This window comes from Bombyx mori, chromosome 1 (assembly GCF_030269925.1).
Source record: "Bombyx mori chromosome 1, ASM3026992v2".
Classification (NCBI taxonomy): domain Eukaryota; kingdom Metazoa; phylum Arthropoda; class Insecta; order Lepidoptera; family Bombycidae; genus Bombyx; species Bombyx mori.
The window spans coordinates 13664913-13678266 of record NC_085107.1 but is presented as its reverse complement, the minus strand read 5'-3'; the positions used below and the strand labels follow the sequence as shown (position 1 = coordinate 13678266).

The window sequence follows — 13354 nt, the reverse complement described above, 5'->3', positions numbered from 1 at the left end:
CAATCTGAGTGTACCGAATGCGCGACTACGACTTGTTATAGCTGACTGAGAATTCGAATAATTCAATTGAGTTCATTTTCAGCTCAACTTTGAAAAAACTTTACGTTGAAGTTGAATTAATTTTGATTATTTCACTGCGCTTAAAAATTGCCATGTACAGTATCAGACCTTTACAAGTGTACTTTGACACAATCCATGCAATTGTTATTTTGGAATATAGCAATCGTGAGCGACCTCCAGACAAGGCATACTAAGTCTAGGAGTAGGAGAACTGATGCTGGAGATAACATTTTTGATCTTTTTTTATTGCTTAGATGATTTATTGATTAACTTTTTGATCGCTAAAATTTGTTAAATGGCTATCGATATCACGAACAATAAATGAGTTAGCGAGTGAATAAGCTTCGCTGATAGCACTCCTTTACTATATAGCCTGTAATTCGACATAGACGTTAAAATATTTTGAGTTTTCTATCCCTATTTTAATGTATTAAGTATAAGCGGACATTGTGGCAAATTCACCCTGAAAATTGAGACAATTTACAGCATACAGAGATGATACGTTCGTTTATCAACTGACAATCGTAACGTGAGTCGAATTTTAAATTATCACGTGCAAGTCACGATCTTGTAATTTCGTTGGAATGAAACAAGTGATACTAAATAGTTTCATTTGATTTGTACTCGTAAAAGACTAATTGAATCGTCTTTAAGTTAATTTACATTTCATTGCTAACGTTTTCGCCGTATTCGATATTTTATGAGTCGTGGGTGAAAAAACCATAGTACGGATATGTCATTGAACTCATATTGTTATGTAAAAAATATCAGTGACATTACATATTATTATTTAACTTTTATTTTAAATAACCTTATGGTCGGATATATGTGTTTTCTAAACATTGAGATGGATTTTGTGTATTGATGAAAATATTTCTTTTATATTACAACATATTTTCAAGTATGTTAAAAAAATCGATTGACAAACAGAGAAGAAAATATTACCAAACTGTCTTTGCCTATTCATATGTAGATTTCTCTAGAGATATGCCTATCACACATTTTGGTCTCAGATGTCATCAGCTTTAGTCTGAGCTTGTATAACGGCTTTGCTGAGCATTAATTCCAAATTTTTTTTTTTTATTGCCTCTGTAGGCAGACGAGCATACGGCCCACCTGATGGTGAGTGGTTACCGTCGCCCATGGACTTCAGCAATGCCAGGGGCAGAGCCAAGCCGCTGCCTACCGTTTAATACTCTCCACAAGCCTCGTTTGAAGAAGGACATGTCATAGCGCTCGGGAAACACCGTGGAGGGGAGCTCATTCCATAGCCGGATGGTACGTGGCAAAAAAGATCTCTGGAAACGCACTGTGGATGACCGCAGTGGCTTCAAGTAGTATGGATGAACTCTACTCCGGTGGCGGGCGGTGCGATGATAGGTCAAATTTTGGAAGGGTCTTTTTTTATAATATAATAATTAATACAATTTAAAAAAATACCGTGTCCCATTTTCGTTATTTCCGACAATATAATTTACTATTAATAAATAAAAAAATAACAATTAAAATGATAATATTAAACTAAAAATAAATTGTAACATTAAAAAAAAACAACAAATAAAACTTACCAACATTCGAGAGGAGTTCGTTAATTTGCTGCAAGGAGGTTTTCATTTCGATTATAAGTTTTCCTTTTTCATGGAGTGACTGTTTCAGAAATTGTTCTTCGCGCTTTTCCGCCTCCAGCTGGGCTCTGATCTGCTTTTTATCTTGCACAAATCTGTAAAATTATGTAGGAGTCGTATTTTCTTCACTTTTCACAAGTCGCACATATAATTAAAACTAGTTTAACGGTTTTTTTTGAATCTGGCGTTTTTTATTGTCATTACAATGTTTTCAACATTTGGATACTTTACCATTTTAATGTTCATGGATATGACTTAAAAATGGCGAGATTAAACCTATGGAGGGTAGAAGACTTTTTGGCGGGAACGCGAGAAGTGAAGTTGTGTGATTTGTTTTATTTTGTCTACTTCGTGTTTCTTCAGGTGTAATTGTGTAATAACGGTAGTTCATTAACTATATATATAAAAATGAATTGCTGTTCGTTAGTCTCGCTAAAACTCGAGAACGGCTGGACCGATTTGGCTAATTTTGGTCTTGAATTATTTGTGGATAATTTACAATTTTAATGTTCATGGATATAACTTAAAAATTCCGAGATTAAACCTATAAAGGGTAGAAGTGAGAATCATCATCTCAGTGTATTAAGACTTTTTGGCGGGAACGCGAGAAGTGAAGTTGTGTGATTTGTTTTATTTTGTCTATTTCGTGTTTCTTCAGGTGTAAATGTGTAATAACGGTGGTTTATTAATTGTTTAATATCTGTGAAAGTGCACAAATGTGGGAAAATGAAACAAAGCCGCTGGGCGTGACTTCTCCAAAAAGTCCACTGAGAAAATCTCAGTAAATAACCACCATTTTACTGAGATTATATTTCATCCCATATCTCATTTCATTTAAGTTCATCCCAGTTGATTAACGTCTCAAATTAATCATCTTCATTTCATTTCATAATATCATTTTTCATAAAAATAAGACTATAAATTAAAATAAGACATAACTTAAAGGTCTCAGTAACCAGGTCATAAAATTCTTTAAAAAAATCTGTGTATTAAAAAGTGTCCGCTGAAAGAGATACAATTACGGTGGCACCGTAGTAGCAAGTGGAATGATTTTTAAAACAGCACCATAAACCACCTCAAATTACTTCAATCCAGCTATATTCATATCATTTCCACTTCCTACACTAACGTTATTTCGGTGAGTCTTCCAACAATAACTAGCTGTATACAGGTGGACACTTTTTCAACTTGTCTCCTGTACAAGATAGTGCTCCTTACTTCTACCCTCCATAATTAAAGAATAAAAGTCGTTTTAATTATTATTTAGGCAGTTAAAAAAAATTCAAATAGTCGTAATCTTTAAAAATGCTTAAGGCGATAGTTCAATTCGTGCACCACCAACTTATTTAAGTTGTTTAACTTGTCAATTTGACGCAAATGGATTTATCGGTAGATTGAGTATCGTTAGCTTTCACTATCACCATTAATTCGTTGTTGTGAACTTTAGTATTTAAGCGACCACGGGGCTCATTTTTAAGAACAACTTTGCAATATCAGAAGCTTTCAAGCCAATAAAAAGTCGTGCGTTTGTTTGTAGTGTTACCTACACGTCATTAATGTAGAGAGCCATTCGTGCGGCATTGCTACAGCAACAGAACTCCTATTCCATATATTCCATATATATAGTTATTCGTATTTTTTCATATCCATATTGACGAAAATTAAGCAAATGTAGTGAAAAAATCAGTAATCATTTAGAATATAGAACGCCATATTTTTTAAGTAAAATTCATTTGACTGTATAAGTTATTGCCAGCCGTACATAAATTAAGTTTTAAATGACTAGTTTTGTAATACGGCAACGTCCTAGGTAAAAACTGTATTTATACAACATGTTATGCAACTCATATTTTTCTTCATCTCAATCCTTAGACCGTATTGCTTAGTATTGCAGGTAATTAAAAAGAAAAAAAAAGAATTCCGATTGAAACATATGGCTTGAGACAAATTTACGCCCGCGATTGGAGCGACGCGTTCTCTAACTGATCCTGGCTGTCATCAAAACATTTACTCTATAACAAAGTTTTACCACAATCACTAGATCAATGTCAATTTGCAATTAATTTCCAGTCCATTGTTGATATCGGGTATAGCCACGTATTTATTTTATGTAGCTAATGTTGCAATTTTTTTTATCCATTGCAGGACTGTGGGTAATATGGAATTGGAAACCCACTAGCTTCACTAGTTCACTAAACCATTTCTAATTTTCTGTGCAAGGAAAGTTTCTTTGAAAACGAATAACAAGGGGTTCGTTTATAAGATACCATAATGGAGTCTCATTAAATATTGTTGATGGAGTTTCAATAAATATTGTTGAAGGCGATGTATACACGTCAGGGGAGGACGCGAGAAAAATGTTCCTTGCACGATCCGTTTTCGCGGTCACGACATTGTCACCTTCCGACCTCGTTAGACAACAAACAACCCCCCTTATCCGAGCCCTGACGCACTCTGTAAGCGATAAAATTTTGAGAGTAATACATACATATTACTCTCAAGGTGGAAGGACCTCTAGTGAGTCAGCGCGGGTAGGTACCACCGACCGCCCCTATTTCTGCCGTGAAGCAGTAATGCGTTTCGGTTTGAAGGGTAGGGCAGCCGTTGTAACTATACTGAGATCTTTGAACTTATATCTCAAGGTGGGTGGCGCATTTACGTTGTAGATGTCCATGGGCTCCAGTAACCATTTAACACCAGGTGGACTCTGAGGTCGTCCACCCATCTAAGCAATAAAAAAAAAACAAAAAAATATTGTGGGTTTCAGTTAAAAGCGATAATATTGGGTCCTTGATTTTATTTTGTTCATTAAACGCTTTATAAAGCCTTTACAAGATAAGATTTAGGATTTCTAACATAAAATCAATTTCTTATTTGCATTAACATTTCAATTTGGAAATCTTCTTTCGTACCATTATATTAGTTTCTAAAAGCACTAAATGACTAAACTCAATTTTTTTTTTATTTTTTTTTTTTTATTGCTTAGGTGGATGGACGAGCTCACAGCCCACCTGGTGTTAAGTGGTTACTGGAGCCCATAGACATCTACAACGTAAATGCGCCACCCTCCTCGAGATATAAGTTCTAAGGTCTCAGTATAGTTACAACGGCTACCCCACCCTTCGAACCGAAACGCGTTACTGCTTCACGGCGGAAATAGGCGGAGTGGTGGTACCTACCCGTGCGGACTCACAAGAGGTCCTACCACCAGTGATTACGCAAATTACAATTTTGCGGGTTTGGTTTTTATTACACGATGTTATTCCTTCACCGTGGAAGTCAATCGTGAACATTTGTTGAGTACGTATTTCATTAGAAAAATTGGTACCCGCCTGCGGGATTCGAACACCGGTGCATCGCTACATACGAATGCACTGGACGTCTTATCCTTTAGGCCACGACGACTTCATCAAATATATAATGTATACCCAAAAGCTCGATTAAAAAAAACTTCAATAAAATTATGCAGCGCAAAATGCAAGTTATTACACGGAACTTCGTTCGAAGTTCTTCGTGTTTACTTACTTACGAATATTGAGGCGGCTTTTCCGTTCGTTCGTCTAGAGTAAACGGGTAAATAAAATATCAGGTATCCCTTTAACACGAAGGACGTGATTAAAAGAGTATTTATTATGTGGTTGACTACAATACCTTAACGTATTATTTACATTAATGGCTATATAACAAATATGATACCTGTCATTATTGCGATATGATATTGTGAAAATGGCTCATTGTTTATCCAGACAACGATAAGAGTAGTTTACATAAAGAAGGCGCTACATGATTTCATAATTATAGGCTAGTAGTACGCGACTTCTACTTCGCACAAGCGCTCGAAATCAAGCGAAAGATATTCATTTACGAGATATTTTTCGGAATTTAGCTTTCATAGCGTAAAAGCAAAGTATTCTGGGTGTATTCGAATCGAGCGTTATAACATTACCGGGGTCAAACTTCACTAAAAGGTATAAATTTAGTTAAAGGAATACGTGCCAAATAATGTGTGTACCGGTTACGTACGTATTACATATGAACATATGTATTTTATATTAACGATGTGCGGTTAAAAGTTTTATTTGTTGAATTTTAATATTTAGTTAGTAAGGTACCGACAACAAAATAAAATAAAAAAATTACTACCTATTCCCATAACATAGAAGTGTTATACTAAGTTCACTGAACGTGTAAATCAAGTGATGTTTATAATTTGTTACAGTATAAATTGACAGGTGCAAGGAATAACACTGTAACTCAGTCTTAGTCAAATACAATGTTATTTCTTGCATGCCTCGAAATAACGAAAGATATCTTGGAATTTGCGTAACTGGGTTCCGTCTTTGCGAAAATTTACTAAAATACAATTTTAAATCACATCTAATTTTGTTAATTGTACTTACTGACCTACCATAAAGTACTAATAATTAAAATAAAAAGCATGAAGTTTAAAAAAAACAATATAAATAATCGTTGACAAATATCATGTGGTCATCGGGTTCGTCTCCTATGGGAACCAATGACTGATACACGTATCATAAGCTCATTCCGATAGAGGCACCCGTCACGTGCGGACGTGCTCATCGTCCACTCGATCGCCCGGTCTTTGTTCGCCCGGCTTTTGTTAGCCCGGCCATTGTTCGCGCGGCCTGTGTTTGTGGTACATCTGCCGACTAAGTGCTCTTTCTGGAAGTTTTTATTTGTTTTGTTTCCTTTTGTTGTTTCTGTGTTCGTGGTACATCTGCCGACAAAGTGGTTTCCTGCAAGTATTTATTTATTTTGTTTCTTTTCGTAATTTCTGTTTTGTTGTGCTTTTTCTTTGTCCTGTAGTAATCGCGCCGCATTGCCACCTGTGTTCAATAGAACCGCTCAGGTCCGAGAAGTTGGGGCCTCGCCGCAAGGCGAGTGTTTTCAAGACCCGGGGCCGCCCCACCTGGGTACTCAGCGATCATGGACGCTGTATTCGCGGAATTCCTCCGACTTCGCCACCCACAGCTCGCCTCGGAGTTTTTGGCCTTCAAGGCCAATCACACTGCGAGCCCTCTCGAGGACTCCGCCGCGCTCGCTGCTCCTGCGTCGCCTGTACCTGCGTGCAGAGCTTCTGCATTGAGCACCGCTGCCTCTGTCGTGCCTGCCGCTCCCGTGTCGCCTATACTGGCGAGAAAAGCTGCTGCGTCGTCCGCCGTGACCATCGTTTCAGCTGAGCGATCATCCGCGGCCTCCGTCGCGCCCTCTAAAACACCTACACTTGCTCGTAGGTCGCCTGCACCCGCCTCCTCGTGCTCCGACTCTGACTCGGACATGGAGGTCGACCTCGCCCCCGCCTCATCGACGGATGGATTCACCCTGGTACAGAAGGGTAAGAAGCGTGCCGCGGAGTCTCGAGCTCCCGCGGCCGCTAAAATTAGCAAAGCCGTGAACGCGTCGCGCCCCCGCCCTCAGACTCCCGTTGCGCCCCCAGCCCGTGCCACTCCGTCGCCGCGTCCGGTGGCACAAAATAAAACCCAGACCCCTCCCCCGGTTATCCTTCAGGAGAAGGCAGCTTGGGATCGAGTTTGCCTGGCCCTTAAGGCCAAAAATATAAATTTCACGAATGCCCGTAACCTCGCGAACGGCATTCAAATTAAGGTTCAAACACCCGACGACCATAGGGCCCTCTCTTCTTACCTCCGTAAGGAGCGTATAAGTTTCCATACGTATACGCTCCAGGAGGAGCGCGAACTCCGCGTTGTAATACGCGGAATCCCTAAAGAGTTAGATGTAGAGCTCGTAAAAGCCGACCTGTTAGAACAAGGCCTACCAGTGAATTCTGTGCACCGTATGCACACCGGTCGCGGTAGGGAGCCATATAATATGGTTCTAGTCGCTCTCCAGCCTACCCCCGAGGGTAAGAAAATCTTTAACACACAGACCGTCTGTAGGCTCTCTGGTATCGCTGTCGAAGCCCCCCATAAAAAAGGCACTCCTAGCCAGTGCCATAACTGTCAATTGTACGGGCACTCTTCCCGTAACTGTCACGCGCGCCCCCGATGTGTTAAGTGTTTGGGCGATCACGCCACGGCCCTCTGCGCTCGCGACCAAAAAACCGCGACGGAACCGCCTAGCTGCGTCCTGTGTCGAACACAGGGTCACCCCGCGAATTACCGTGGTTGCCCCCGAGCCCCTAAAATAAATCGCCGCGTCGCCCGCCAAAACCGCCTCCGAGCTTCCGGCCCAGACATCAAAGCCTCGGCACCCTCTGCGTCGCAGGCTAAGCCAGCGTACGTTCCGGCGGCGGTGCCCAGTGTCTCGGCCTGGGCAAAACCGCTGCCGTACACGAACACGGCTACAACTCCCTCCTCCGCGATTCGTCCCGCCCCCGCGACTCGTCCCTCTCCCGCGACTTGCCCTCCGACCGCGTCCGACAATCTCGCTTTAGCGATCGACTTCTTTCAGTCGATCAACTTTGAGCGCGTTAACGCTTTGGGCGACGCCATTCGCGCTGCCTCCACTGCACAACACTTTATCGCCGTTGTGCAGGAATACGCCGACGTATACGCGTCATTAAATACGTACGTCCTCCCCTCACTCCGCCGGTAATCAATGGCGTATATAAGTAGAATAAAGCCCCTATCCGTAACGATAGGATTTTTTAACGCTTACGGTCTCGCAAATCAACGTGATCAGGTTTCTGACTTTTTGCGTGACCACCAAATTGATATCTTTTTAGTGCAGGAGACCCTACTTAAGCCCGCGCGCCGTGACCCTAAAATCGCGAACTATAACATGGTCAGGAACGACAGGCTCTCTGCCCGTGGTGGTGGTACCGTCATTTACTATAGAAGAGCCCTGCATTGCGTCCCGCTCGATCCTCCCGCGCTCGCTAATATCGAAGCATCAGTGTGCCGAATCTCACTGACGGGACACGCGCCGATCGTTATCGCGTCCGTTTATCTTCCACCGGATAAGATCGTTCTAAGCAGTGATATCGAGGCGCTGCTCGGTATGGGGAGCTCTGTCATTCTGGCGGGCGACCTAAATTGTAAACACATCAGGTGGAACTCACACACCACAACCCCGAATGGCAGGCGGCTTGACGCGTTAGTCGACGATCTCGCCTTCGATATCGTCGCTCCGCTAACCCCGACTCACTACCCGCTAAATATCGCGCATCGCCCGGATATACTCGACATAGCGTTATTAAAAAACGTAACTCTGCGCTTACACTCGATCGAAGTAGTTTCAGAGTTAGATTCAGACCACCGTCCCGTCGTTATGAAGCTCGGTCGCGCTCCCGATTCCGTTCCCGTCACGAGGACTGTGGTGGATTGGCACACGCTGGGCATCAGCCTGGCTGAATCTGATCCACCATCGCTCCCGTTTAACCCGGACTCTATCCCGTCTCCTCAGGATACCGCTGAAGCCATAGACATCTTAACGTCACACATCACCTCGACATTAGATAGGTCATCGAAACAAGTTGTAGCGGAGGACTTCCTTCACCGCTTCAAATTGTCCGACGATATTAGGGAACTTCTTAGAGCTAAGAACGCTTCGATACGCGCCTACGACAGGTATCCTACCGCGGAAAATCGTATTCGAATGCGTGCCCTACAACGCGACGTAAAGTCTCGCATCGCCGAAGTCCGAGATGCCAGATGGTCTGATTTCTTAGAAGGACTCGCGCCCTCCCAAAGGTCTTACTACCGCTTAGCTCGTACTCTCAAATCGGATACGGTAGTAACTATGCCCCCCCTCGTAGGCCCCTCAGGCCGACTCGCGGCGTTCGATGATGACGAAAAAGCAGAGCTGCTGGCCGATACATTGCAAACCCAGTGCACGCCCAGCACTCAATCCGTGGACCCTGTTCATGTAGAATTAGTAGACAGTGAGGTAGAACGCAGAGCCTCCTTGCCACCCTCTGATGCGTTACCACCCGTCACCCCGATGGAAGTTAAAGACTTGATCAAAGACCTACGTCCTCGCAAGGCTCCCGGTTCCGACGGTATATCCAACCGCGTTATTAAACTTCTACCCGTCCAACTCATCGTGATGTTGGCATCTATTTTCAATGCCGCTATGGCGAACTGTATCTTTCCCGCGGTGTGGAAAGAAGCGGACGTTATCGGCATACATAAACCCGGTAAACCAAAAAATGATCCGACGAGCTACCGCCCGATTAGCCTCCTCATGTCTCTAGGCAAACTGTATGAGCGTCTGCTCTACAAACGCCTCAGAGACTTCGTCTCATCCAAGGGCATTCTTATCGATGAACAATTCGGATTCCGTACAAATCACTCATGCGTTCAACAGGTGCACCGCCTCACGGAGCACATTCTTGTGGGGCTTAATCGACCAAAACCGTTATACACGGGAGCTCTCTTCTTCGACGTCGCAAAAGCGTTCGACAAAGTCTGGCACAATGGTTTGATTTTCAAACTATTCAACATGGGCGTGCCGGATAGTCTCGTGCTCATCATACGGGACTTCTTGTCGAACCGCTCTTTTCGATATCGAGTCGAGGGAACCCGCTCCTCCCCACGACCTCTCACAGCTGGAGTCCCGCAAGGCTCTGTCCTCTCACCCCTCCTATTTAGCTTATTCGTCAACGATATTCCCCGGTCGCCGCCGACCCATTTAGCTTTATTCGCCGACGACACGACTGTTTACTATTCTAGTAGAAATAAGTCCCTAATCGCGAAGAAGCTTCAGAGCGCAGCCCTAGCCCTAGGACAGTGGTTCCGAAAATGGCGCATAGACATCAACCCAGCGAAAAGTACTGCGGTGCTATTTCAGAGGGGAAGCTCCACACGGATTTCCTCCCGGATTAGGAGGAGGAATCTCACACCCCCGATTACTCTCTTTAGACAACCCATACCCTGGGCCAGGAAGGTCAAGTACCTGGGCGTTACCCTGGATGCATCGATGACATTCCGCCCGCATATAAAATCAGTCCGTGACCGTGCCGCGTTTATTCTCGGTAGACTCTACCCCATGATCTGTAAGCGGAGTAAAATGTCCCTTCGGAACAAGGTGACACTTTACAAAACTTGCATAAGGCCCGTCATGACTTACGCGAGTGTGGTGTTCGCTCACGCGGCCCGCACACACATAGACACCCTCCAATCCCTACAATCCCGCTTTTGCAGGTTAGCTGTCGGGGCTCCGTGGTTCGTGAGGAACGTTGACCTACACGACGACCTGGGCCTCGAATCAATTCGGAAATACATGAAGTCAGCGTCGGAACGATACTTCGATAAGGCTATGCGTCATGATAATCGCCTTATCGTTGCCGCCGCTGACTACTCCCCGAATCCTGATCATGCAGGAGCCAGTCACCGTCGACGCCCTAGACACGTCCTTACGGATCCATCAGATCCAATAACCTTTGCATTAGATGCCTTCAGCTCTAATACTAGGGGCAGGCTTAGGGACCCCGGTAACCGTACTCGTCGAACTCGACGAAGAGGTCGACGTGCAACCTAACCCATGCATCAGCCCGCTGAGTTTCTCGCCGGATCTTCTCAGCGGGTCGCGATTCCGATCCGGTAGTAGATTCATTCGCGAAACAATTGCTCTTGAGTTGTTAGGTCTCCTTCGGAGGCGCTCGGGCAGTTGTTAGCAAATCCCACCCCTCTTGGCTGAGCCTTTGCTCGCCCACCTGTCCTGGTGAAACTGGAAAGGCCTTCGGGCCACCAGTAAACTTTCAATCATAAAAAAAAAAAAAAAAAAAAAAAAAAAAAAGTATCATAAGCTACATATTATATAGAAATTAACCAACCCAAAGACAAAATGTTTGTTCGTCAAGCGAACTTTAACTCGTGGTAGGACCTCTTGTGAGTCCGCACGGGTAGGTACCACCACCCTGCCTATTTCTGCCGTGAAGCAGTAATGCGTTTCGGTTTGAAGGGTGGGGCAGCCGTTGTAACTATACTTGAGACCTTAGAACTTATATCTCAAGGTGGGTGGCGTATTTACGTTGTAGATGTCTATGGGCTCCAGTAACCACTTAACACCAGGTGGGCTGTGAGCTCGTCCACTCATCTAAGCAATATAAAAAAAAAAAAAGAATGCTGGCCAACGTGGGACACTCGACCCAAAAACTTAGGGGCGCTAACTTTGCCGATACCCATGATCCACGCAAAAAATAATTCACACACAATTCTCACAGAAGAAAATTACTGACCTAAAGACCTGAAGAGGATACAGTGTTATAAATCACGTCTCATATTCGGCTAAAAATAAAACGTGTAAAATTTAGAACAGGACAAAAACAAAAAAAAAACAGACAGATATACATACATATGCATGTATATGGTTTCGAGCGTATTTAAATATTTTTCACCGCAGTTTCCATTCCGCGACCCGTGGAACTACTCCAACTGTGCAATTTGTATGAATAAAATTATTGAGTTAAGCCGCTACGTGGGCATCAGCGTGATACTATTGGATATGCTTCAATATATATATTTTTAGCAACGGCTTAATAATTTAAAAAAATAAAAAAAAATACAAAAGTGGGTAGGAACGATCGACACAGAATATTAAATCTAAGACAAGTGAACGCTGCGCGCGCTTCCAGCAAAAGTGATCCGAGGTGGCGTGATGTCCCCGCTGGTCGGTCAGTTGCCCCTCCAGATGACGAGTTGCCCCTCCAGATGACGTCACGAGTCCACGTGAGTGCTCGTCGTCAATGGCTCCGCCCATCGACTTTGACTTAAGAGGGAGTCGCCTCTAATACGGCCTCTCCTGACTGGTGGACGTCCACGTTCACCTCGATGTCATGACCGTCTTCAATCTCTGACGATGCAGGACTCACTGTGTGCACAGCGTTGCTATCGGGGTGTTCTATGATATCGTCATAGAAATAGATTGTTTGCATTACAATCATGATTTTTGTACCATGAACCATTAGTAAAAGTTAGTAGTTTTTGTGAGCATTTTACATCACATTTCAGTGTGTTCATGTATAGTAGGCTCTTGTTGAGTTACGTTAGATGTACTGACGACACGGCACTGTTACCATATCGGGTGTGTAATATACTGTGAGAGTAGTCTGGTTGACATGGCCAAGTTAACATGTCAAGCTAATACACTCGTAACGTGAACTGCGTTACCACGTCACACCTTTACGTGAACTATGTTACCACGTAAATCTCTGCGTGAACTATGTTACCACGTTACAACATCTACGTGAACTATGTTACCACGTAAATCTCTGCGTGAACTATGTTACCACGTAAATCTCTGCGTGAACTATGTTACCACGGTACAACATCTACGTGAACTATGTTACCACGTAAATCTCTGCGTGAACTATGTTACCACGTAAATCTCTGCGTGAACTATGTTACCACGGTACAACATCTACGTGAACTATGTTACCACGTAAATCTCTGGAAGCATGCAGTCAACCCCAAGAATGTTTGACATTACGCGTCACTGGTGACTCAACTAGTGCCTGAACCCTACGAGGACTCGGCCTAACCTGACCTCCACCAAAAATTAAATCAAATCGTGAATCTGTAGACTAGCGTTCGCGAGTCAACCAGAGGGCCCATTATGCCCCGTATCATTATTAAAGTTCCGAGTTTGTCAGTCAGACCTCTGACCATCTTAATACAGAGCAACGATCTCTTGGCGCACTCGACGTAAGAGGCAAAGCAATCTGATGCTAATTGCATAGCATTATA

General features: G+C 43.5%; 1 protein-coding gene across 1 annotated transcript in view; it reads right to left on the bottom strand.

Moving 5' to 3' along the window:
• The window catches only part of LOC101737634 (uncharacterized), an 84502-nt gene that overhangs the window by 19670 nt on the left and 51478 nt on the right, over positions 1–13354 (bottom strand). The window contains exon 8 of the mRNA XM_038013920.2: positions 1629–1780. Coding sequence (XP_037869848.1) covers positions 1629–1780 — 152 coding nt within the window. The remainder of the gene's footprint in view (positions 1–1628; positions 1781–13354) is intronic.